Source organism: Pristis pectinata, chromosome 1 (assembly GCF_009764475.1).
Source record: "Pristis pectinata isolate sPriPec2 chromosome 1, sPriPec2.1.pri, whole genome shotgun sequence".
NCBI classification, from domain to species: domain Eukaryota; kingdom Metazoa; phylum Chordata; class Chondrichthyes; order Rhinopristiformes; family Pristidae; genus Pristis; species Pristis pectinata.
In genome coordinates this window covers 12,310,562-12,333,420 of record NC_067405.1, presented here as the reverse complement: position 1 = coordinate 12,333,420, position 22,859 = coordinate 12,310,562, and the positions used below count along the sequence as shown (strand labels likewise).

General features: G+C 41.7%; 1 protein-coding gene across 3 annotated transcripts in view; it reads left to right on the top strand.

The window, feature by feature from the left end:
• The window catches only part of LOC127572752 (contactin-associated protein-like 5), a 1,205,714-nt gene that overhangs the window by 887,938 nt on the left and 294,917 nt on the right, over nucleotides 1-22,859 (top strand). For all 3 annotated transcript variants that reach the window (XM_052020359.1, XM_052020369.1, XM_052020350.1), the window contains exon 15: nucleotides 8,466-8,593. In XM_052020359.1, the coding sequence (XP_051876319.1) occupies nucleotides 8,466-8,593 (128 nt within the window). The remainder of the gene's footprint in view (nucleotides 1-8,465; nucleotides 8,594-22,859) is intronic.

Here is a 22,859-nt window from a genome sequence, read left to right as displayed (position 1 = left end):
ACATTTTGAGTGGCAACCCTGCATCAGGAGCTTTGGTTTAACTACAGTTGTGAATGGTGGCACCCCCGACACTGCGGCTGATCCTCAGTTTCACTTTGGAGGCTTTTCCGTGCAAGTCGTTTGAGTGAGACTTGAAGACGAGAGAGCCGCAGCTGACACTAAATCAGGGGGAACGAACTTGCTCATCCCCCGCCCTCAACATTCACAAGGAAAGGAAGACACAAGGGCAGCAGAGGAGAAAGAGGAGGACAAAAATACATGAAGCTTATTGTATCGTGCAGAAGAGAAAGGTAACTGCAACCAGAGGATCAGTTTCTATTACATGCTGGCAGCATTCCAGTTGCAGGCAGTAGTGAAATACATGATTGCCAAGAGTTACACATTCCCAGTGGGAATCCCACTTCGTTCCCTTGTGGCTGTTGCTCGCCGTTGAATTCTCCTCCACTGTTTTCATCAATTGATATATTTTTCTAATCTGTTTTGGAAAGGAAAGGCTTCAAAGTTGAATCCCTACTGATCTGTTTGTGTTAAAAATAAAGTTAGGCTCTTCCTTGATGTTATTTCTTTCATTCTTTCAGTCGACGCGGCTAAAAAGTGCTGAAGCAATATTTCACACAGATGATGCTTGAATGCAGCACAAGGTATCATTCGCTTTGTGTTTTTGGTCGTAGAATCATAGAAAATTGTGGTCCGGAAGGAGGTAATTTGGTGTATTGTGCCCAGACTGGCTAAAAATAAATCAATTCAGGCCAATCCCACTTTCTAGCTCTCAGTTAGGAGAGCCACAGGTAACACTATTTCAAGTCTCCACTTTTTTATTAAAAGTGATGAGTTTTCCTTTCCAGGCACCTTATAATTTTATATATTAATTAATGTCCCCTCAGCCTCTCTGTTCTACAAAGGGACATCCCTGGGCCCAATCAGTGTGTCCTCACAACTCCAATTCCAATATAAATCTCCTTTGTACTCTCTCTCCTGCAATCATGCCCTTTCTATTATGTGACTAAAATTGCTCACAGTGCACCAACTCAGGCACCAACTAGTGTGTTATATATCGATGATATGAGATTTTCCCAATGGTCACCCTGGTTTTACCTGATCAGGGACGTTCCTTACAAGCTTCTTTTGTCTCCTTTTCAGTTCTGACCAGGCCTGAAACATTTTCTCCCCACAGATGCAGCCTGACTTGCTGAGTATTTTCAGCATTTTCTGATCTTGTTTTAGATTTCCAGCATCTGCAATAATGCTGATTTTCACTTGTCTACCTCTCCCCTTACCCTAGGTATCTGTGCACAGACACACCAAAGTCCCATTGCTCCTTAACATTTCTCAGTGTCCCACCATATATTGTGTATTCCTTGGTTCTGTTTATCATTATAACTACAATAACAATGCACTTTTCTGAGTTGAATTCCATTTTCCAAATTTGTTTTACCCATTAATAGCTTCTTACAGTCTGTATTTTTCATCTTTTGCATCAATATCCAAATTATTTGTATGAATCAAAATAGAACATGGATTCAGTATTAATGTTTGATGTGACAATAAACAATCTGCTGGAGGAACTCAACGGATCGAGCAGCATCTGTGTGGAGGAAAGGAATTGTCGATGCTTTGAGTTGAAAATCTGCATGAGGGTGGAGTGTACCTTTGCAACAAAAGTGTTCTTTTCAGAGATACCAGAATACAAGATGTGCAGTTCTGGTCACTTACCTACAGGAAAGATATTAAAAAGCTTGAAAGAATGCAGAGAAAATTTACAAGGATGTATCGGTCTAGGTATTGGTATTGGTTTATTATTGTCACTTGTACTGAGGGACAGTGAAAAACTTGTCTTGTATACCATTCATACAGGTCAATTCATTACACCGTGTAGTTATATTGAGTTATTACAGAGTGCGTTGAGGTAGTACAGGTAAAAACAATAACAGTGCAGACTAAAGTGTCACAGCTACAGAGAAAGTGCTGTGCAATAAGGTGCAAGGTCCCAATAAGATAGATTGTGAGGTCAGAGTCCATCTCATCATATAAGGGAACCGTTCAATAGTCTTATCACAGTGGGATGGAAACTGTCCTTGAGCCTGGTGATATATGCCCTCAGGCTCCTGTATCTTCTGCCTGATGGGAGAGGAGAGAAGAGAGAATGACCCGGGTGGGTGGTGTCTTTGATTATGCTGGCTGCTTCACCAAGGCAACGAGAAGTATAGACAGAGTCCAAGGAGGGGAGGCTGATTTCCTTGAGGCACTGGGCTGTGTCCACAACTCTCTGCAGTTTCTTGCAGTCCTGGGCAAAGCAATTGCCATATCAAGTTGTGATGCATCCAGATAGGATGCTTTCTATGGTGCATTGATAAAGGTTGGTGAGTGTCAAAGGGGACATGCCAAATTTCTTTAGCCTCCTGAGGAACTAAAGGTGCTGGTGAGCTTTCTTGGCCGTGGCATCTATGTGATTTGACCAGGACAGGCTGTTGGTGATGTTCACTCCCAGGAACTTGAAGCTCTCAACCCTCTCGATCTCAGCACCATTGATGTAGACAGGTGCATGTACACCGCCCCCTTTCCTGAAGTCAATGACCAGCTCTATTGTTTTGTTGACATTGAGGGAAAGGTTGTTGTCATGACACCATGACACTAAGCTCTCTATCTCCTTCCTATACTCCGACTCATCGTTATTTGAGATACGGCCTACTATGGTGGTATCATCTGCAAACTTGTAGATGGAGTTAGAGCAGAATCTGGCCACGCAGTCATGAGTATATAGGGAGTAGAGTAGAGGACTGAGGACGCAGCCTTGTGCAGCTCCAGTGTTGAGAATAATCATGCTGGAAGTATTGCTGCCTATCCTCAATGATTGCGGTCTGTTGGTCAGAAAGTCAAGGATCCAGTTAGAGGGAGGTGTTGAGTCCCAGGTCTCGGAGTTTGGTGATGAGCTTGCTTGGAATTATAGTGTTGAAGGCAGAGCTGTAGTCAATAAACAATAGTCTAAAGTAGGTGTCTTTGCTGTCCAGATGCTCCAGAGCTGAGTGTAGGGCCAGGGAGATGGCATCCTCTGTAGACCTGTTTCAGCGATAGGCGAATTGCAGTGGGTTGGGATTGTCTGGGAGGCTGGAGTCGATGTGTGCCATGACCAGCCTCTCAAAGCACTTCATGATGGTGGATGTCAGAGCCACTGGTCGGTAGTCATTGAGGCATGTTACCTTGTTTTTCTTCTGTTGCCGGGGCTTGAGGACCTGACTTATAGGAAAAGGTTGAATAGGTTAGGACTTTATTCTCTGGAGCGCAGGAGAATGTGGGGAGATCTTATAGAAGTATACAGAATGATGAGGGCTATAGATATGGTAAATGCATGCAGGCTTCTTCCTCCAAGGTTGGGTGAGATTAGAACTAGAGGACATAGGTTTAGGGTGAAAGGTGAAATATATAAGGGGAATCTGAGGGGGAGCTTCTTCATTCAAAGGGTGGTGAGAATGTGGAACAAGCTCCCAGCGGAAGTGGTGGATGTGAGTTCAATTGTAACATTTAAGAGAGGTTTGGATAGGTACATGGAGGGGAGGGGTTTGGAGGGATATGGTCTGGGTGCAGTTAGATGGAACTGAGCAGAAGATCAGGTCGGCATGGACTGGATGGACCAAAGGGCCTGTTTCTGTGCTGTATGACTCTATGACTAAGAGAATAGGAGCAAGACTGGACCACCAGGCCCCTCAATTCAATATGATCATGACTGATCTACACCAGGTGATCTGCATCACTGATATGACAGTCCTCAGCCTCCTCCACTGAGAATTCCAAGTGCAAACTGGAGGAACAGCACCTCATTTTCCGTCTTAGAACCTTGCAGCCTAAAGGCATGAACGTTGAATTCTCCCAGTTTAAGTAATCCCCACCCCTCTTCCCCACAAACACCACCCCACCATGCTTCTTCTCTTCTTCCCTTTCCTAGCCCTTTATTTTCCTCTCTCTTCTTACTTTTTACCCATTCCCCGGTAGATTTGCTCTCCCCTCCTCCTCTGCACTTGCCTATCGCTATCTCTTACCTGCATCTACCTATTACCACCCTGTGCCCACCCCGCCTCCCTTCTTTTGTCCACGTATCACTGCTCTGCTTTTCCCTCCTATATATTGGGCTTCCCCTTTTCCTATCTTCAGTCCTGACCCAAAGAAGGGTCCTGACCAGAAACGTTGACCACCTGCTTTTCTCCACGGAAGCTGCCTGGCCTGCTGAGTTCCTCCAGCATCATCGTGTTTTTCATCTAGATTCCAGCACCCGCAGTCCTTTGTTTCTCTTGCACCAGGCCTCAACTCCTCTTCTGTGCCAGTTCCCCATAGACCTCAGTTCCCTGACCTTTTGTAAGTTTATCGGACTCCATTTCAAATAGCACCAATGATGTTGCCTCCACACCCTTCCCTGTGCACCCCTCTATTGGCAATTCTTCAACACCCTCAGCACTTATAAACATATTTTCAATATTCTAGCCAGTGAAAAGCTTCTAATCTTATTTTACTTGCTGGCACAGAATGTCGCATCCATTTGGTGGCTAAGATTAATTGCAATTATTCCATCTGTGTGATCTGTAGGCCTTGGTTAAAATGAAATTCAGAAGTCTCTAACAGTATATTATTCAGGTACTTTGATAAGACAGGCGCAGGAACTGAATTTTCATTGACTGAATTGCTAATTAAGCAAATCAGGCCTAGTAGTCCTGAAATGTGGTTCATCCAGATTAAACCTGAAAAGATGGAATTTCTCACAATTCCATTTCAATTTGAATCCAATGATTGAAGAGTTTAAGGGACAATGCTTCCTAACAGGAGCCAATTTCCTTGTTTTATACAGGGTTCAGGGGGAAGTGGAGTACATTTGATTTGTGTCAGTTGAGCTAATGAGCTGCTGAATCTTTGAACTATCTGAACAACTCATAACCTGATCTAATAATCAGACCATAACACACTCCGTGCAGCTTCCAGCCTGTTAATGGGAATGCTGATTGATTCAGCCAATGTTCTAAACATTTTGCTTAAGGGAATGATTAGATAAAGGTGTTATTTACCCTCAGTGGTGATGCTTCCATTAACTTTACACTGTTATGAGCAGCACATTATTCTTCTTGCCAAATCACTCAATATTTATACTAATAACATAATAAAAAGACAGAAAATGCTGTAGATGCATGATCTAAGTTATTGAGAGGGCTGATAAATTTTATAGGAAGCTCTTCTCCCAGCCTGCCTAGTGAACCTCTCACTGCAAACTCAGCTGTCAATTCCTAACTTCCACCAAGTCCCGTTTCAGAGTCATAGTGTAATACAGCACGGAAACAGGCCCTTCGGCCCAACTTGCCCATGCCGATCAAGATGTCCATGTAAACTGGTCCCATTTGCCCACATTAGACGCATTATCCCTCTCAACTTTTTCTATCCATGTACCTGTCCAATTGTCTTTTAACCTGCCTCAACCACTCCCTCAGGCAGCTCGTTCCATCTACGGCCCATCCTCTGCATGGAAGAAGTTGCCCTTCAGTCCATCACTCATGTACTTGATGACCCATGTCAGGTCCTGGTCCCTGGACACCTCAGTTTTAAAATTTCCATTCTACTTTTCAAATCCCTCTGCAACTTTGCCTTCTCAGCTCTGTCATCTCATCCATTCCTGCAATACCCTGAGCCCTTCTAATCCTGGCCTCCGTTACTAATGGCTTCTTAGGTCCGAGGTTCTGGAAATCCCTGCTGAATCTCTTCACCTTCATCAGTCAGGGCATTGAGTATAGAAGTTGGGAGGTCATGGTGCAGTTGTACAAGATGCTGGTGAGGCCACACTTGGAGTATTGTATTCAGTTTTGGTCACTCTGCAATAGGAAAGATATTAGTAAATTGGAAAGTGTGCAGAAAAGATTTACAAGGATGTTGCCAAGGCTCGTGGAACTGAGTTACAGATAAGATAAGATTTCTTTATTAGTAACATGTTCATCGAAACACACAATGAAATGCATCATTTGCATAGAGTATTCTGGGGGCAGCCCGCAAGTGTCGCCACACTTCTGGCGCCAACATAGCATGCCCACAACTTCCTAGCCTGTAAGTCTTTGGAATGTGGGAGGAAACCGGAGCACCTGGAGGAAACCCACACAGACACGGGGAGAACATACAAACTCCTTACAGGACAGTGACGGGAATTGAACCCGGGTCGCTGGCACTGTAACAGTATTACATTAACCGCTACACTACTGTGCCTGCAGGGAGAGGTTAGACAGGCTAGGACTTTGTTCCTTGGAGCGTGGAAGACTGAGAGGTGATCTTATAGAGGTGCATAAAATCATGAGGGGCATAGATAAGGTGAATGCACTCAGTCTATTTCTCAGGGTTGGTAAATAAAGAACTAGAGGGCATAGGTTTAAGATGAGAGGGGAGAGATTTAATAGGAACTTGAGGGGCAACTTTTTTTATACAGAGGGTGGGGGGTATTTAGAATGAGCTGCCAGAGGAAGTGGTTGAGGCAAGTACGATAACAACTTTTGAAAGGCAGTTAGACAGGTGCATGGATAGGAAAGGTTTGGAAGGTTATGGACCAAACGCTGGGAACAAGAAGACCTCATGAATTCTGCTCCAATTCTGAAGGAGGTCGCCAACATATTCCTTTCATAGACTCAGAAAACACACAGCACAGAAGGTTGCCGGTTGGCCCATTTTGAATCTGCTGCATGTTTCCTTCCACATTCCCACCTTTTGTCCATTAATTCCTCATCTTCAAGTACATGTTCAGCTCCCTTCTAAAATCACATGTACGATTATCTCCCACATCCTGTTCAGATCCTCATAATTCTCTGAGTGAATATATTTCTCCTCGTCTACAAGTAGTCTGCAAATGATTTTAAACCAATGACCTCCAGTTATTGATCCAAGCATCAAAAGATAGACTTTTACAAGGATGTTGCCAGGACTGGAGGGGTTGACTTATCAGCAGTGATTAGATAGGTTAGGACTTTTTTCCCTGGAGTGCAGGAGGCTGATGGGTTTGTAGAGGTTTTTTAAAATCGCCTGGGGTATAGATAAGGTGAATAGCCACAGTCTTTTTCCCAGGGTAGGAGAGTCCAAAACTACCGGGCATAGGTTCAAAGTGAGAAGGGAAAGATTTAAAAGGGACCTGAGGGGCAACTTTTTCATGCAGAAGGTCAGAGTCAGAGTCAGAGTCAGAGTAATACAGCACAGAAAGAGGCCCTTTCTGTGGGGGCCTTGTCTATGCTGACCGAGTAGCATCCAGAGTTAGTCCCATTTGCCCACATTTAGCCCATATCCCTCTTTCCTATCCTATCCTATCCTATCCTATCCTATCCTATCCTATCCTATCCTATCCTATCCTATCCATGTCCCTGTCCAAATGTCTGTTAAATGTTGTAATTGAAAGAAACAGTTAGAGTTGATGCATATATAGAAGGAGCTGCCAGAGGAAGTGGTTGAGGCTGGGAAACTTATGACATTTAAAAGACATTTGGACAGGTACATAAGAAAGATTTAGAGGGATATGGGCCAAACACAGGTAAATGGGACAAGCTCAGTTGGGCAACTTGGTCAGCATGGATGAGATAGGCCAAAAGGCCTGATTTGGAGCTGTCTAGCTCTATGACTCTGTGACTTATCATCCAATATATGTAGCCACTACACTCTCTCTTTATGCTTTCTTGCCTTTCTTACAACAGCTATATGATCAATGCTTGTTAGCTTGTCCGTCGAGTGTACTACATGCTTGACACTTCCTATTTTCTTCCTATATTAAAATGAAAGCACATTGCACCTGCCTTCTGTTTTCACACAAGCTGAGCTTTAACAGAGGAATTTGAGGCTCCGTTACACCTTTGGTGTCAGCTTTGGTGTCTGCTTTGATGTGGAAGCTATCTGGTTTAAATCTACTTCAGACCTGAGCATAAAACCTAGACAGTCACTCCAGGTACAGGGTGAGTGCAATAATGTTGGAGGTGCTTTCCTTCAATTCAAATGTGTAACTGAGGTCCTACTTACCCTCCCATGAAAATATATAAAGTTGCATATCATTGTTCAAATAATATCTCGTCCTCTGGAGTCCTTTGTTAACACTATCCTCAACTAATACCTGATCTGGTCATCCTTTATTCATTTGCCATTCGTTGGATCCTGCTGTGTGCAATATTGACTGTTACAATTGCCCGGGTAACAATAGAAGCTGTACTTCAAGCAAACAATCAATTGTGAAGTGTTTTGAAATGTTCTGAGGATGTGAAAAAAATCTATATAAGTTGAGGAAAAGATTGAACAATATGATGCGAAGTTCTCGATGAGATTGATGCAGCAAAAAGAAGCAGACTTGTGTTTAGTGACCTTTCTTGCTCCTGAAAGAACTCTTCTTTTGTAATATTGACCAGTTGGAAGTGCTGAGAACATTTTCATGACGCTGAAATTTACACTGTTTTTTTTTACCTTTCATTTATTGCTGCCAGGGCGAATGATACGGGCCTTCTCTCATACAAAGATCACTTGCCTCTGACCCAACTTATCATTGGAGACACCAACAGAACAGGTTCTGAAGCTGCCTACAAACTTGGATCACTCCGTTGCAATGGAGACAGTAAGTAACACATTCTGGAACATTTGTACATGGGGAATAAACAGACGGAATAATTTTTTGATGCTTGTCACAAACCAGCAACAAAAGAAACACACTGAGCATGATTCAGTGTTAAAAACTATTTTATTAATCACTACTATTGATAATACGTAAAATAAAAGTAAAAATGTTAGTATGTTAGAATTCAAGAATGTTAAACCTCGAACGTTAACCCCAAAACTAAACTCTTCGTGTGTGTGTGTGACAAAGTCCAAAACTCCCAGTTCCGGAATGGTTCTTAAAGTTCAGTTCCGCAAGCCATAAGGTGAAACATGAGCAAGGGCTTCTTCAACAACCACCGTTGTCTGAAGATAAGATGTAGATGTAGAAAAACATAGAGAGAGTACATACGAAATCCAAATGTTCCACGATGGAACCCAAACGACACTTCAGTGTTTACTCGGTAGTGACTTCCTCACCCCGAAAAGCATCCGAACCGTGGTCGTCCACACACAAATACCTGTTTCCTTCTACAGGTCAGCAACAAAGTGAACTCCACCGGATTACTTCCAACTTCCATACATGGATTTCAGTGGCAAACACAGTTATTGTTTCTCATCCATCGATAGAGAAAACAAGCAGGCTGGTGTCTCTCTCCCTTCTCTCTCTCTCTTTCTTCTTCTTCTGACTTCTTCAACAACGTCATTACGTCCTTTATCTTCTATTGACGTAAGCACGCCCCACACACACATACACACACACTCTCTATCTTAAAGGGACTTTCACTGAGTCCGTAACACCTCCCACCTAAAAAAAAAAGTTTTCCAAGAAAATTTTAACCGCGCATACAGTTAGTAATGTTAATAATTATCATGCTACACAACTACAGACTATCAGATTAGTACAGATACATGTTTCCCATTTAACATCGGGAAAGACAATCAGCAATCACATTATCTTTGCCTTTAATGTGAGTTATCATGAGATCAAACTCTTGCAAAATTAAACTCCAGTTTAACAGCCTTCTGTTCTTGTTTTTGACTCGGCTCAGAAACACCAATGGGTTATGATCTGTATACACAGTCAATGGTTTCTGAGCGGTGCAAACATATACACTGAAATGTTGCAAGGCTAAAACAAGCGACAGTAATTCTTTCTCTATGGTGGAATAATTCTTTTGATGCTCATTAAATTTCTTTGAAAAGTAAGCTACAGGATGGTCAATATCATCAAGGTCACCCTTCTGCAACAACACAGCTCCTGCAGCTTCATCACTGGCATCTACTGCTAATGAAAATGGCTTTTCAAAGTCAGGTGTTCTGAGTACAGGATCGTAGCATAAAATGGCTTTCAGCTTCTCAAATGCTTCTTGACAAGAATCTGTCCAAACAAACTTTACTCCCTTCTTCAGAAGATTAGTTAGGGGAAGAGCAATATCAGCAAAATTTTTACAAAATTTTCGATAATATCCAACCATTCCCAAAAATCTTCTAACAGTCCTCGTACCTGTGGGAATAGGGAACTCAGATATTGCTTGAACTTTTGCCTGAACAGGAGCTTGCTTGCCTTGACCTACAACATAACCAAGATACGTCACAGTGGCATGGCCAAATTCACTTTTAGCCAAGTTAACTGTAAGGTTAGCCTTGGAAAGTCTTTCAAACAACCTTTCTAACGCAGAGATGTGATCTTCCCAAGTATCATTCCCAGTCACTAAGTCGTCAATGTAGGCATCTGTATGTTTTAACCCATGAATCACTGAATTAATCATTCTTTGAAATGTTGCTGGAGCATTTTTCATTCCAAATGGCAAAACATTGTACTCATACAATCCAGAAGGGGTTACAAAGGCTGAAATCTCCCTTCCTCTATCTGTTAATGGAACACACCAGTACCCTTTTAATAGGTCAATCTTTGTAAGAAATTTTGCCTTTCCCACTCTGTCTATGCAATCATCCACCCTAGGAATAGGGTAAGCATCTGACTTTGTTACAGCATTCACTTTCCTGTAATCTGTGCAAAATCTAACAGTTCCATCAGGTTTAGGTACAATAACACAGGGCGAACTCCAATTTGAAGTAGAATGTCTAATAATATCATTTTCCAACATGTATTTGATTTCCTGATCAACAAGTTTACTTTTTTCCACATTCATTCGATATGGGTGTTGTTTGATTGGTTTTGCATCCCCAACATCAACATCATGGGTAATTATCGATGTTCTGTTTGGAACATCTGGGAACAGATTTTTAAATTTTAAAATTAATTCTCTCATCTGTTGTTTTTGTGAAACTTGTAAATGGTCCAACTTCGTTTCAAGGTTCTCCAGGATATTTTGGTTTTTCAGTTTCGATGGAACAATATTTGGTCTAAATTGGCCTTCCTCAACATCAACATCAGGCATTCTAGAAACAACCTTTTCACCATCCACCAAGGCCACAACTGAATCCTTCTCATAATAAGGTTTTAGCATGTTTACATGACAGAGTTGTGTTTTCTTGCGTCTATCTGGTGTTTTGATTATATATGTTAGATCAGTCACTCGAGATTCAATAACATAGGGTCCAGAAAAGCGAGCTTGCAAGGGATTATTTTGGCTAGGGAAAAATACCAACACCTTTTGCCCCACTGCGAATGTCCTAGGCCGAGCACGTCTATCAAAATATGTCTTCATTCTTATCTGGCTTGTTTTCAGATTCTCTCTCGCTAGCTGGCAGACTCTCTCCAACCGAGTTTTAAATTTTTGGACATAGTCCAACAGACTCAAGTGAACTTCCTCATTAACCCATTGCTCTCTTAACAACTCCAAAGGTCCTCTCACCCTATGTCCAAACACAAGCTCAAACGGACTAAATCCGATTGACTCCTGGATCGATTCTCTAACGGCAAACAAAAGTAAATGGATACCTTCGTCCCAATCCTTGGTGTTTTCAAAGCAATAAGTCTTCAGCATATTTTTGAGAGTAGAATGAAATCTCTCCAGAGCTCCTTGAGATTCTGGGTGATATGCAGATGATACAATCTGCTTTGCTCCCAGCTCATAGACTATTTGTTGAAAAATTTTTGACATAAAATTACTACCTTGATCAGATTGGATTTCTTTTGGCAAACCAAACAAGGTAAAAAATTTTACAAGAGCCTTTGACACCGTCTTGGCCTTAATATTTTTAAGGGGTATTGCCTCTGGAAATCTAGAAGTGGCACACATGATGGTTAACAAATACTGATTTCCAGTCTTAGACTTTGGTAAGGGGCCAACACAGTCCACAATCACCTTCGAAAAGGGTTCACCAAAAGCAGGAATTGGCTTCAAAGGAGCCACAGGGGGTTTTTGATTTGGTTTACCTACCATCTGACATGTGTGGCAGGTTCGACAAAACATCACCACATCTTTTCTCAAACCAGGCCAATAGAATTGTTTCAAGATCTTCCCTACAGTTTTATTCACACCAAAATGACCACCCAAAGGCATACTATGGGCCAGGTTTAAAATCTCATCCCTATAAACTTTTGGAACAACAACCTGATGAATAACTTCCCATTCCTCAGTAACAGGAACATGAGGAGGTCTCCATTTCCTCATTAACACTCCATTTTTAACATAGTATCCAGTTGGCACCTTTTCAATCTCCTCACATGAGAGAGCTTTTTCTTTCAATTCTGTCAACTCAGGGTCCTTTGTCTGTTCCACCATAAAATCCTTCCTTGACAAAGACAAATCTTTAAATTCAGGCTCACTATAAGGATGTTGATCCTCCAGTGAAGACAGAAAAGTCTCAGATAAGGCATCAAAATCTTCTTCCTGTTTAGGACTGTCACAAGGAACCACATCAGACTGCACCGGACTGTCTGTCTTGGCTAATTCTCTAGCTTTAGCTCGAGTCACCGCACATGATGGGTAAACATCTGAATCATCCTCAGACTCATCAATCCTTGGTTTGGTTGTTAACCGTACCACAGGATCACTTTCTCCATTTGCAAGGTCATTTCCCAATAACAAAGAAACTCCTTCCACTGGCAAACTAGGTCTTATCCCTATCTCGACTGGTCCTTCTACGAACTTTGACTTTAAAATCACCCTGTGAAAAGGGACAGACATGGTCTCACCTGTAACGCCTCGTACTAGATTTACTTCACCAGTGTCACTTTCTTCACCAAAATTTAAAACACTGTCCAGCAAGAGAGATTGACTAGCCCCAGTATCTCTAAGAATTTTCACTGGCACCTGGGGTGACTCATCATTCAGTGAAACAAAACCCTCTGATACATACGAACGGAATTCCTTTCTCACCTCCTCCAACTTTTCCGCTTTTCCCTCTTGCAAGGACTGGTCTTTAACAGCATCTCCTAAACCTTTTTGATTTTTAATTGCCTGAAAGCAAGCATTGGGCCCAGCTTCCTTCTTTTTCTTCAAAAGGGCACAATTAGATATCACGTGGCCAGGTTTCCTACAGTAATAACAAGTACGCTCAACAGATTTCTCCAGCCCTGGCTTCTTTTCATCTTTTCCTTTTTGATTACCTCCCAATTTAATCTCTGGTTTACCTGGATTGTCTTTGTAACTCTTTTGAAAGGTTTTAGGTTGTCCCCATTTGGATTTATGGGTTAAAGCATAATCATCTGCCAACCTAGCAGTTTCTTGTAAAGTTTCCACTGCCTTTTCATTTAAATATGTTGTTAATTCAGCTGGAACACATCTTTTAAAGTCTTCCACCAGTATCAATTCTGTCAATTTATCGTAATCCCCATCTACATTTTTAGCCAGGCACCATCGTTCAAAACATATTCTCTTTCCATTGGCAAATTCCATATAAGTCTGATCTGCAGATTTCCTCAAGTCTCTGAATTTTTGTCTATAAGCCTCAGGGACCAATTCATAGGCCTTCAAAATAGCTTGTTTTACCTTGGTATAATCAGCTGCATCCTCAACAGACAAAGCAGAATAAGCTTTTTGAGCTTTACCTTTAATCACACTCTGTACCATAAGAGCCCATCCTTTCCTTGGCCAGTTTGAACTCACAGCAACCTTTTCAAAATGTTGGAAATACTGATCAACCTGATCTTCTTCAAACGGAGGGACTAATCGAACCTCCCTGCTGGCTGAAAAATCATCATCAGAATCAGATTCCGAACTCCTACGCTTCATTTGTAACTCATGCTGCCTCTTTTTCTCCTCGTTATCCAGCTCCATCTGCTTCATTGCTAGATCAGCCTCTATCTTCATCTGAGTTAGCTTTTGTTCGGCCTCTATCTTTAACTGGGTTTGCTCTCGTTCAGCCTCTAATTTCTTTTGTTCTCGTTCAGCCTCTATCTTTAACTGGGTTTGTTCTCGTTCAGCCTCTATCTTTAACTGGGTTTGTTCTCGTTCAGCCTCTATCTTTGCCAGCTGCACCTGTGCCTCAGAAATTGCTATTTCACTGCCAGGAAACTGTTTTAACACTTCCTTCTCAAACACCTTCTTTTCCACATAATGGCCAGCTATCAATCTCTGAATATCTGCCTTTCTCATAGACTGCTTTACTTCTGTAAGGTTTAGCCTGGTAGCAATCTTTATCAAATCATCCTTTTTCGCCACCTCCAATCCCTTTTGGGTTGGTGACTCCACAAATGCCTTAATATCCATTGCTGCTGGTTTCCACACACACAAGCCAATTAAAAAGAATTTATCAGACCTCCCTCAAAAATCTTTGGATTGAATCCCGAACAAATCTCGTCAATCTGGGGTACAATCCCAGACGACACTCGTTAACCTTGGGAACTATCCCGGACGAGCCCCCAATTTTGTCACAAACCAGCAACAAAAGAAACACACTGAGCATGATTCAGTGTTAAAAACTATTTTATTAATCACTACTATTGATAATACGTAAAATAAAAGTAAAAATGTTAGTATGTTAGAATTCAAGAATGTTAAACCTCGAACGTTAACCCCAAAACTAAACTCTTCGTGTGTGTGTGTGACAAAGTCCAAAACTCCCAGTTCCGGAATGGTTCTTAAAGTTCAGTTCCGCAAGCCATAAGGTGAAACATGAGCAAGGGCTTCTTCAACAACCACCGTTGTCTGAAGATAAGATGTAGATGTAGAAAAACATAGAGAGAGTACATACGAAATCCAAATGTTCCACGATGGAACCCAAACGACACTTCAGTGTTTACTCGGTAGTGACTTCCTCACCCCGAAAAGCATCCGAACCGTGGTCGTCCACACACAAATACCTGTTTCCTTCTACAGGTCAGCAACAAAGTGAACTCCACCGGATTACTTCCAACTTCCATACATGGATTTCAGTGGCAAACACAGTTATTGTTTCTCATCCATCGATAGAGAAAACAAGCAGGCTGGTGTCTCTCTCCCTTCTCTCTCTCTCTTTCTTCTTCTTCTGACTTCTTCAACAACGTCATTACGTCCTTTATCTTCTATTGACGTAAGCACGCCCCACACACACATACACACACACTCTCTATCTTAAAGGGACTTTCACTGAGTCCGTAACATGCTCACTATGACGATATGATAGAGAAATGGGGAGCTATGTGGGAGGGAAGGGAAGGATTAGATAGATCTTAGAGCAGGATAAAATGTTGGCACAACATTGTGGGCTGAAGGGCCTGTACTGTGCTGTATTGTTCTATGTTCTATAGTGTTGTAGTGCTGTAGTGTTCTATAGTGTATATTGTAAGGCTATTCATGGATATTTGGTCTCATCCATACCTTTGGCAATAAAACAAGTTAATTACATTTTTTGCCAGAAATACTGACCAGAACACAGGGTAGAAGTTTGATCCCTGTTGTATGTGACAAATATACAAAGTGATAATTTATATCCAGGTCATCCCCAGGTAACAAACAGGTTCTGTTTTCACAGTCATCCTTAAGATGATTGTGTCCATAAATTGGAAAATATACAAATCACTCGATATGGTAACCATACCATCACAGTATTGTAATAAATCGCATCACAAGCACATAAGACTGAAAAGAAAGAACGATTACCGTAAGTGGAAAGAGAGAGGAAACTAGTTCTGTTGATCGTAGGAATGAACATATGTACACATGTTGGACTTTTGAACATTAATATTATGGGAGCTCTATTTTATGTAGGGGTGTCCATAAATCGGGCATTCGTAACCCAGGGACAGCCTGACTGGTGGACTCAGCTTCAAAATTTTAGTTCCACTGACAACAAAGAACAGAGGACACAGTACAGGCCCTTCGGCCCACGATGTTGTGCAAAAACAATGGCATGTAAAACAACATTTTTCACTGTACCTCGATACATGTGACAATAATACACTAATTACCAAATACCAATTAGGGTGTACAATGGGAGTCAAGGTCAGGCTCCAGAACTGCAGAGGACAGGAATGTGCACAGTTTTGCGGCCAGAGGCAGGGTCCAGAGTTCCCGCTCCCTTTAACCTCCTGGGATTCACTGTAAACTTGATTATACCACGGAAGGGTAGGTTTTTCACACAGAGGGCAGTGGTTATCTGGAACGAGGTGCCTTGAAAAGGCATCTGGACAGGAATAGGAAAGGCATAGAGAGATATGGATCTAATGCAGGGAAATGCAGTTAGTGTCGATTGACATTGTGGTTGACACAGACAAAATGGGCTGAAAGGGCTTGTTTTTACATGGAACATAGAACATTACAGCACAGTACAGGGCCTTCGGCCCGCAATGTTGTGCCAACATTTTATCCTGCTCCAATATCTATGTAACCCTTCCCTCCCACATAGCTCTCCATTTCTCTATCATTTATGTGGCCAGCTCTTAAATGTCCCTAATGTATCTGCCCCACAACCTCTGCCGGCAGTGCGTCCCACACACCACCACTCTCTGTGTAAAAAACTTACCTCTGACATCCCCCTTATACCTTCCTCCAATCACCTCAAAATTATGTCCCCTTGTGTTAGCCATTGTTGCCCTGGGAAAAAGTCTCTGACTGTCCTCTCCATCAATGCCTCTTGTCATCTTGTACACCTCTATCAAGTCACCTCTCATCCTCCTTCTCTCCGAAGAGAAAAGCCCTAACTCGCTCAACCTATCCTCATAAGACATGCACTCCAATCCAGGAAGCATCCTGGTAAATCTTGTCTGTACCCTCACTGAAGCTTCCACATCCTTCCTATAATGATGCGACCAGAACTGAACAAGCTAAATTCAGTGCATGCATCACAGCAATGCGTGTTTAGTGCGACAATAGGGAGCACAAAAATATTGAGGTTGATAGATAATAGAAAAATTGCAACATGGAAACATTACTCAGACCAAACAGTCTTGAGCCACAAGCACAGAGAGGGCAAATAACGAAACATTCATTATGGAGCAAATTCTTCCCTCACTAATTTGACTTGTTTAATCATTATAAACATCTAAAGCAGATACTGAGCTTAGCAAAATGTCAACCAACTTCAGGTACAAAATATACCGTGAGAAGTTATCCCTACTGAGGTATAAAAAAGACTTAGTTCAAATGTTTAAAATTGCAGCCTGGATTTTAGAGTCAAGGTGAATTGGAAGTCACAGACAAAATGCTGGAGGAACTAAACGGGTCAGGCAGCATCTGTGGAGGGAAATGGACAGTCGACGTTTCCTGTCAAGATCCTTCATCTGGACTCATCCGTCCAAATGAAGTGTCTTAACCTGAGACATTGACTATCCATTTCCCTCCACAGATGCTTCCTGACCCTTTCTCCAGCATTTTGTTTGTTGCTCCAGATTCTAGCATCTGCAGTCTCTTGTGTCTCCATGGTGAATTGGAAGTGCTCACCGCTGGACTTGAAAGAAGATACTTGCAAAGATCTGTGGCATGGAATTATTCCTTCCCAGAGCTGATTGAGGTCATATATTAGATCAAGGGGATCTCAGGCTTTCAGCAGTAGTGATGTCACTAGTCGTGGCAATTAACTGATCACACTGCAGAATTCTCATAGGCAACAAATAAGGAAGAAAAAAATCAAATTTTGTATATACCTGGCATCATACACAATTTAAAAAACCTAAAAATAAAGATTAAAGCCTCTACATGAGATTATTATAAGCTGAAATAAGATAAACCTACAAAAGAGGAAAAAGATATATCTAAAGATTTATATAACAAGCACAGAATTCTGAAATAATTACATGAGAACAGCAACCCAAAAAACACATAAAAATACGTTTCTTAGATCCAGCGATGTTGTTAAGCAGCATTTATAGATTAGTACACCATTAAAAACTTATTCAAAACCCAGGCAACAAAATGTAAAATTTTCCATGTATTCTGAGGCCAGAGCCCTTCAGAAATGCATGAAGTTGTTGACATTTCACTGATTTCAGAAGATTACATTAGAGAAGGCTGCAAAACAGTTGCCTGTGAAGGAGTAGGGCTTTGCTGTTAGCAATGTCTGGGCTTCTGCATTTAACTGTCCAAGTACATTATCCACAATGTGCTGTCAATTTCAGAGTGCAATGACATTGATCACTGACAATTTCACCACCATCACAACCACAAAATTTAGGTCCATTTTTTTTCCACATCATTTTAGATGAAAAAAATTTCATTTTTTATATAGACATTCTGGTTTATTGGGACACTTGCAAGTATGACTGCTTGAAGAGAAGCTAAACATTAACACCTCATAAAGGGCATGGATCAGATCAGATCAGATATCTTTATTAGTCACATGTACATCGAAACACACAGTGAAATGCATCTTTTGCATCGTGTTCAGGGGGCAGCCCGCAAGTGTCGCCACGCTTCTGGCGCCAACACAGCATGCCCACAACTTCCTAACCTGTATGTCTTTGGAATGTGGGAGGAAACCAGAGCAGCCGGAGGAAACCTACCCAGACACAGGGAGAACGTACAAACTCCTTATAGACAGCGGCCGGAATTGAACCTGGGTCACTGGCGCTGTAATAGCGTTATGCTAACCGCTACACTACCGTGCCTGCTTAAGGGATAAACCTGAAATAAAAGCAGAAAGCGAAGGTTGGACAGTATCTGTAGGGAGAGAAACAGAGCTTCTGGTCTCTGATGTTTCATCACACCTGGAAAAGTTAGAAAATAATCATGTTTTAAATTACAAATAGGGTGAAGAGTGATGGGTCATTGATCTGAAACATTATCTCTGTTTCTCTCTCCATAGATGCTACCTGACCTCGAGCATTTTCTGCTAATATTTCTGATTTCCAGCACCTGTATATTTTTTGATTTTCGAGATGATCAGTAAAGGAACTGGCCATGCTACAGCACTATAATATTGATAATTGCTTTATTATTGTCACATGTACTGAGAGACAGTGAAAAGTTTTTGTTTTGCATGCCATCCAGACAGATCATTCCATACATACAGTAAGTACATCAAGGTAGTACAAAAGAAAAAAAGCATTCAGAATATAGTGCTACAGTTACAGCGAAAGTAGACAAATAAGGTGCAAGGACCATGACGAGGTAGGTTGAAAGATCAAGAGTTCAAGAGACTGGTAACAGTGGGATAGAAGTTGTCCTTGAGACTGATGGTTTGTGCTCTCAGTCTTTTGTTGCTTCTGCTGATGGAGGAGGGAGAAGAGAGAATGTACAGTGTGGGAGGAGTCCTTGACTATGTTGGCCGTTTTCCTGAGGCAGTGGGAAGTGTAGACAGGGTCCATGGAGGGGAGGCTAGTTTTTGTGACAGACTGGGCTCTGTTCACAGTTCTTGGGCAGAGCAGTTGCCACATCAAGCAGTGGTGCATCCAGATAGAATGCTTTCCATGGCACATCGATAAAAATTGGTGAGGGTCATTGGGGGCATGCTGAATTTCCTTAGCCTCCTGAGGAAGAAGAAGCATTGGTGAGCTTTATTGACCATAGTGTCAATGTGGGTGGACCAAGACAAGTATTAGTGATATTTACACCAAGGAACTTGAAGCTCTCAACCATCTCCGTGTCTGCATCATTGATACAGACAGGTATTGTAACACCGTGCTAAACACTACAGCTCGAATTCCCTACTTTGCTCTTCCGAAGATTTTGATTTTGGACTGGTTGATCTGAATAGCTTGTACCTGTGGTGGAAGTTCTACATTGTGTATCAGTCTAGATATTGGTGTTGGAGACTAAACCAGACAATCATGAATGGATTAACATATGGTGTTTGTTCTGTGCCCAGCCCAAGAATTTAGTTCCAATGGCCCTAACACAGCTGAACATCGAGTAACAAACCAAAAATTCTGTGGCAGCAGGGAGTGGCAGAGTTGTGCAGCAGTTAGTGACTGGGTTCGACCCTGACCTCGGGTGTTGTCAGTGTGAAGTTCGCTTGCTCTCTCTGTGATCGCATGGGTTTCCCCTGGGTGCTCCATTTTCCTCCCATATCCCAAATATGTGCTGGTAGGTTCATTGGGGTAAATTACTTTGCAATGTTGGGAAGTGGCAGTGAAATTAATGGAGAGTTAGCACTGATGGGATTGACCTGCTGGGAGCCAATATGGATCCATGGATCTGAATCTGAAATATGAAATATGAAACTGAAAATGATCAGCATGTCAAGCAGTGTCTGTAGAGGGGGAAAGAAACAAAATTAGCATTTTATATTTTTAAAGGTCATCAATCTGCAATATTAACCACAGCTTACTGTCTCTGCAGATGCTGCCTGACCCACTGACTATTGGATGGGGGATATACTGACATAAAATGCAGCCCTTGCCCAAACAGATTTCTATACAAATACATTTATAAGATGATGTTTCTGCTATTTTTACAGAGATAATAATCCATTTACAGTTACCATCAGTCATGAAGTAGAAGCCCAAGAAATATCACACAACCTCATAAACATTCATCCACTAAAGTCAAAGACAGTAATGCTCAAGCTACACTAACTGTAGAAGTCTTGTTACTGTCCTGCCCTTAAAGAAAGGTTGTGGTCACTGGAGGCAAGGATACCAAATGAATGCATCTATCCTGCAGTGGTTACAACCCCAGTTCTCTTCACTGCCTTCTCGAATACAGATTTGCTCAATTTCCCCTTCTCCTTTGTAATCGACATTCACCACGCTGTTAACTTGAAGTGATTCAAACGTGCGATTCTCTTGATTAGTTTAGATTCATTCTAAATTATTCTTTACTTCAGCGACCTAAACTCCCCTAATTCTGGAATTGTCCTTGACTCAATCCCTGTTATCCATTACCCTCTGTATACAAATTCAAAGCCCTGAGTTTTATTTCCTTTGTCAACTATCCAAGTTATTTGTTTTACTTCCTCTGTAAACTATCCAAGTTATTGATTGTTCTCTGGTATTTTATATGTACAAAGCTTGAGGAAGCAGTAATTACATTATTTGTTGTTGAAGTTTTGAGCAGTAAAAAGTATCTCATCAAGTCATAGAATCATGGAGTCAGATAAGATAGAAACAGGCCCATTGGCACAATGTTTCCATGCCGACCATCGAGTACACACCTATACTATTCGCCTTTTCCAGCACTTGTTCTGTTGGCTTCTGTGTCTTGGTGAGTGAATTACTCATCTAGATACTTCTTTATTTTGTGAGAGTCTCTACCTACACAATCTGCTTAGACAATGCGTTCCAAATTCCAACCACTCTCTGGGTGAAAAAGTTCTTCCTCAGATCTACTCTAAACCTCTTATCCCTTACCTTAAATCTATGTCATCTGGTTTTAGCACTATTGCTATAAGGAAAAGTTTCTATCTGTCCTGTCTATGCTCTCTCATAATTTTGTATGCCTCTGTCAGGTTTCCCTTCAACCTCCTCTGCTCCAAGGAAAACACCCAGCTGACCCAATCTCTCTTCATAATTGAAACACTCCATCCCAGGCAACATCCCAGTGAATCTCCCTTGCACCCTCTCCAGTGCAATCATGTCCTTCCTATAATGTGATGATCATAACTGTACATCACACTCCATCTGTGGCCCAACCAGAGTTTTATAAAGTTGTACATAACTTTCATCTCTTATATTCTGTACCTTGACAAATGAAGGTAAAGTATGCCTCCTTCGGTAGCGTAGTGGTTAGTGCGACGCTATTACAGCGCCAGCGATCGGGGTTCGATTCCCGCCACTATCTGTAAGGAGTTTGTACGTTCTCCCGTGTCTGCGTGTGTTTCCTCCGGGTGCTCTGGTTTCCTCCCACATTCTATAAAAAGACGTACGGGTAGGTTAATTTGGGTTTAAAATGGGCAGCGCGGACTCGTTGGGCCGGAAGGGCCTGTTACCACGCTGTAAATAAAACTAAAAAAATTTTTTTTTAAGTTTACTTGTGATGCCACTTTCAAGGATCGTCAGACATGTACACCATTCCTCAATACTCCTGAGGACCTACCAAGCATTATGTATTTCTGAACCTTATTAGTCTTTACAAAATGCATCACCTCACGCTTATGCGGATTAAGTTCCATCTGCTATTGCTCTACCCATTTTACCAACTGATCAACATCGTCCCATAGCATAAAACCATCTTCCTCACACCAACATCACAACCAATTTTCATGCCAACTGCAAACTTACTCATCACACCTCCTGCATTTATATCCAAGTTATTAAATGTTTACAACAAATAGCAAGGGTAACAGCACTAACCTTTGTGGTACACCACTGGTCACAGGCTTCCAATCACAATCACCTATTTATCATATTACTAGGCTAACTTCTGATACAATAAACAATCTGCTGGATGAACTCAGCGGGTCGATCATCATTTGTTGGGGTGGGAGAAAGGATCGTCGATGTTTTGGCAATTCCTTTTGAAGTCAATAATTCCTTCCCCCCCCAAGAATGCTGCTTGACCCATTGAGTTCCTCCAGCAGATTGTTTGTTGCTCCAGATTCCAGCCTGTGTCTCTTGTGTCTTTAGTTTCTGATATAATTTGCCAATCTTCCCTGGATCCCATGGGCTCTAACACGTCTCCCATGGAGTACCTTGTCAAAGGCTTTGCTGAAGTCCATGTAGACTAGATCAACTGCACTCCTCTCATCAATGTACATGTGACTAATAAAGATATCTTATCAATAAATTTAATCAAATTAATCAGAAAAAATCAACAATTGTTCAGACGGTATCTTTTGCTTGTCACAGCAGACAGATAAAATCTAATACAAACAGGGGCAATTTGTACTTTAAAATGTAAAACAATGAACTTTCCACATTAACCACAATCAGAAAATAGTTCATGTCTCAGAAGGTTGCATTGCTTAGAAGGTTCAAGTCTTACAATGGGTCTCAAAGCCAGCACCTCTGAAACACAGGCAAGAGATATGTCTGTGAGCTGATTGAAAGCTGCCCAATCCCAGCCTGTCGAAGAATGAAT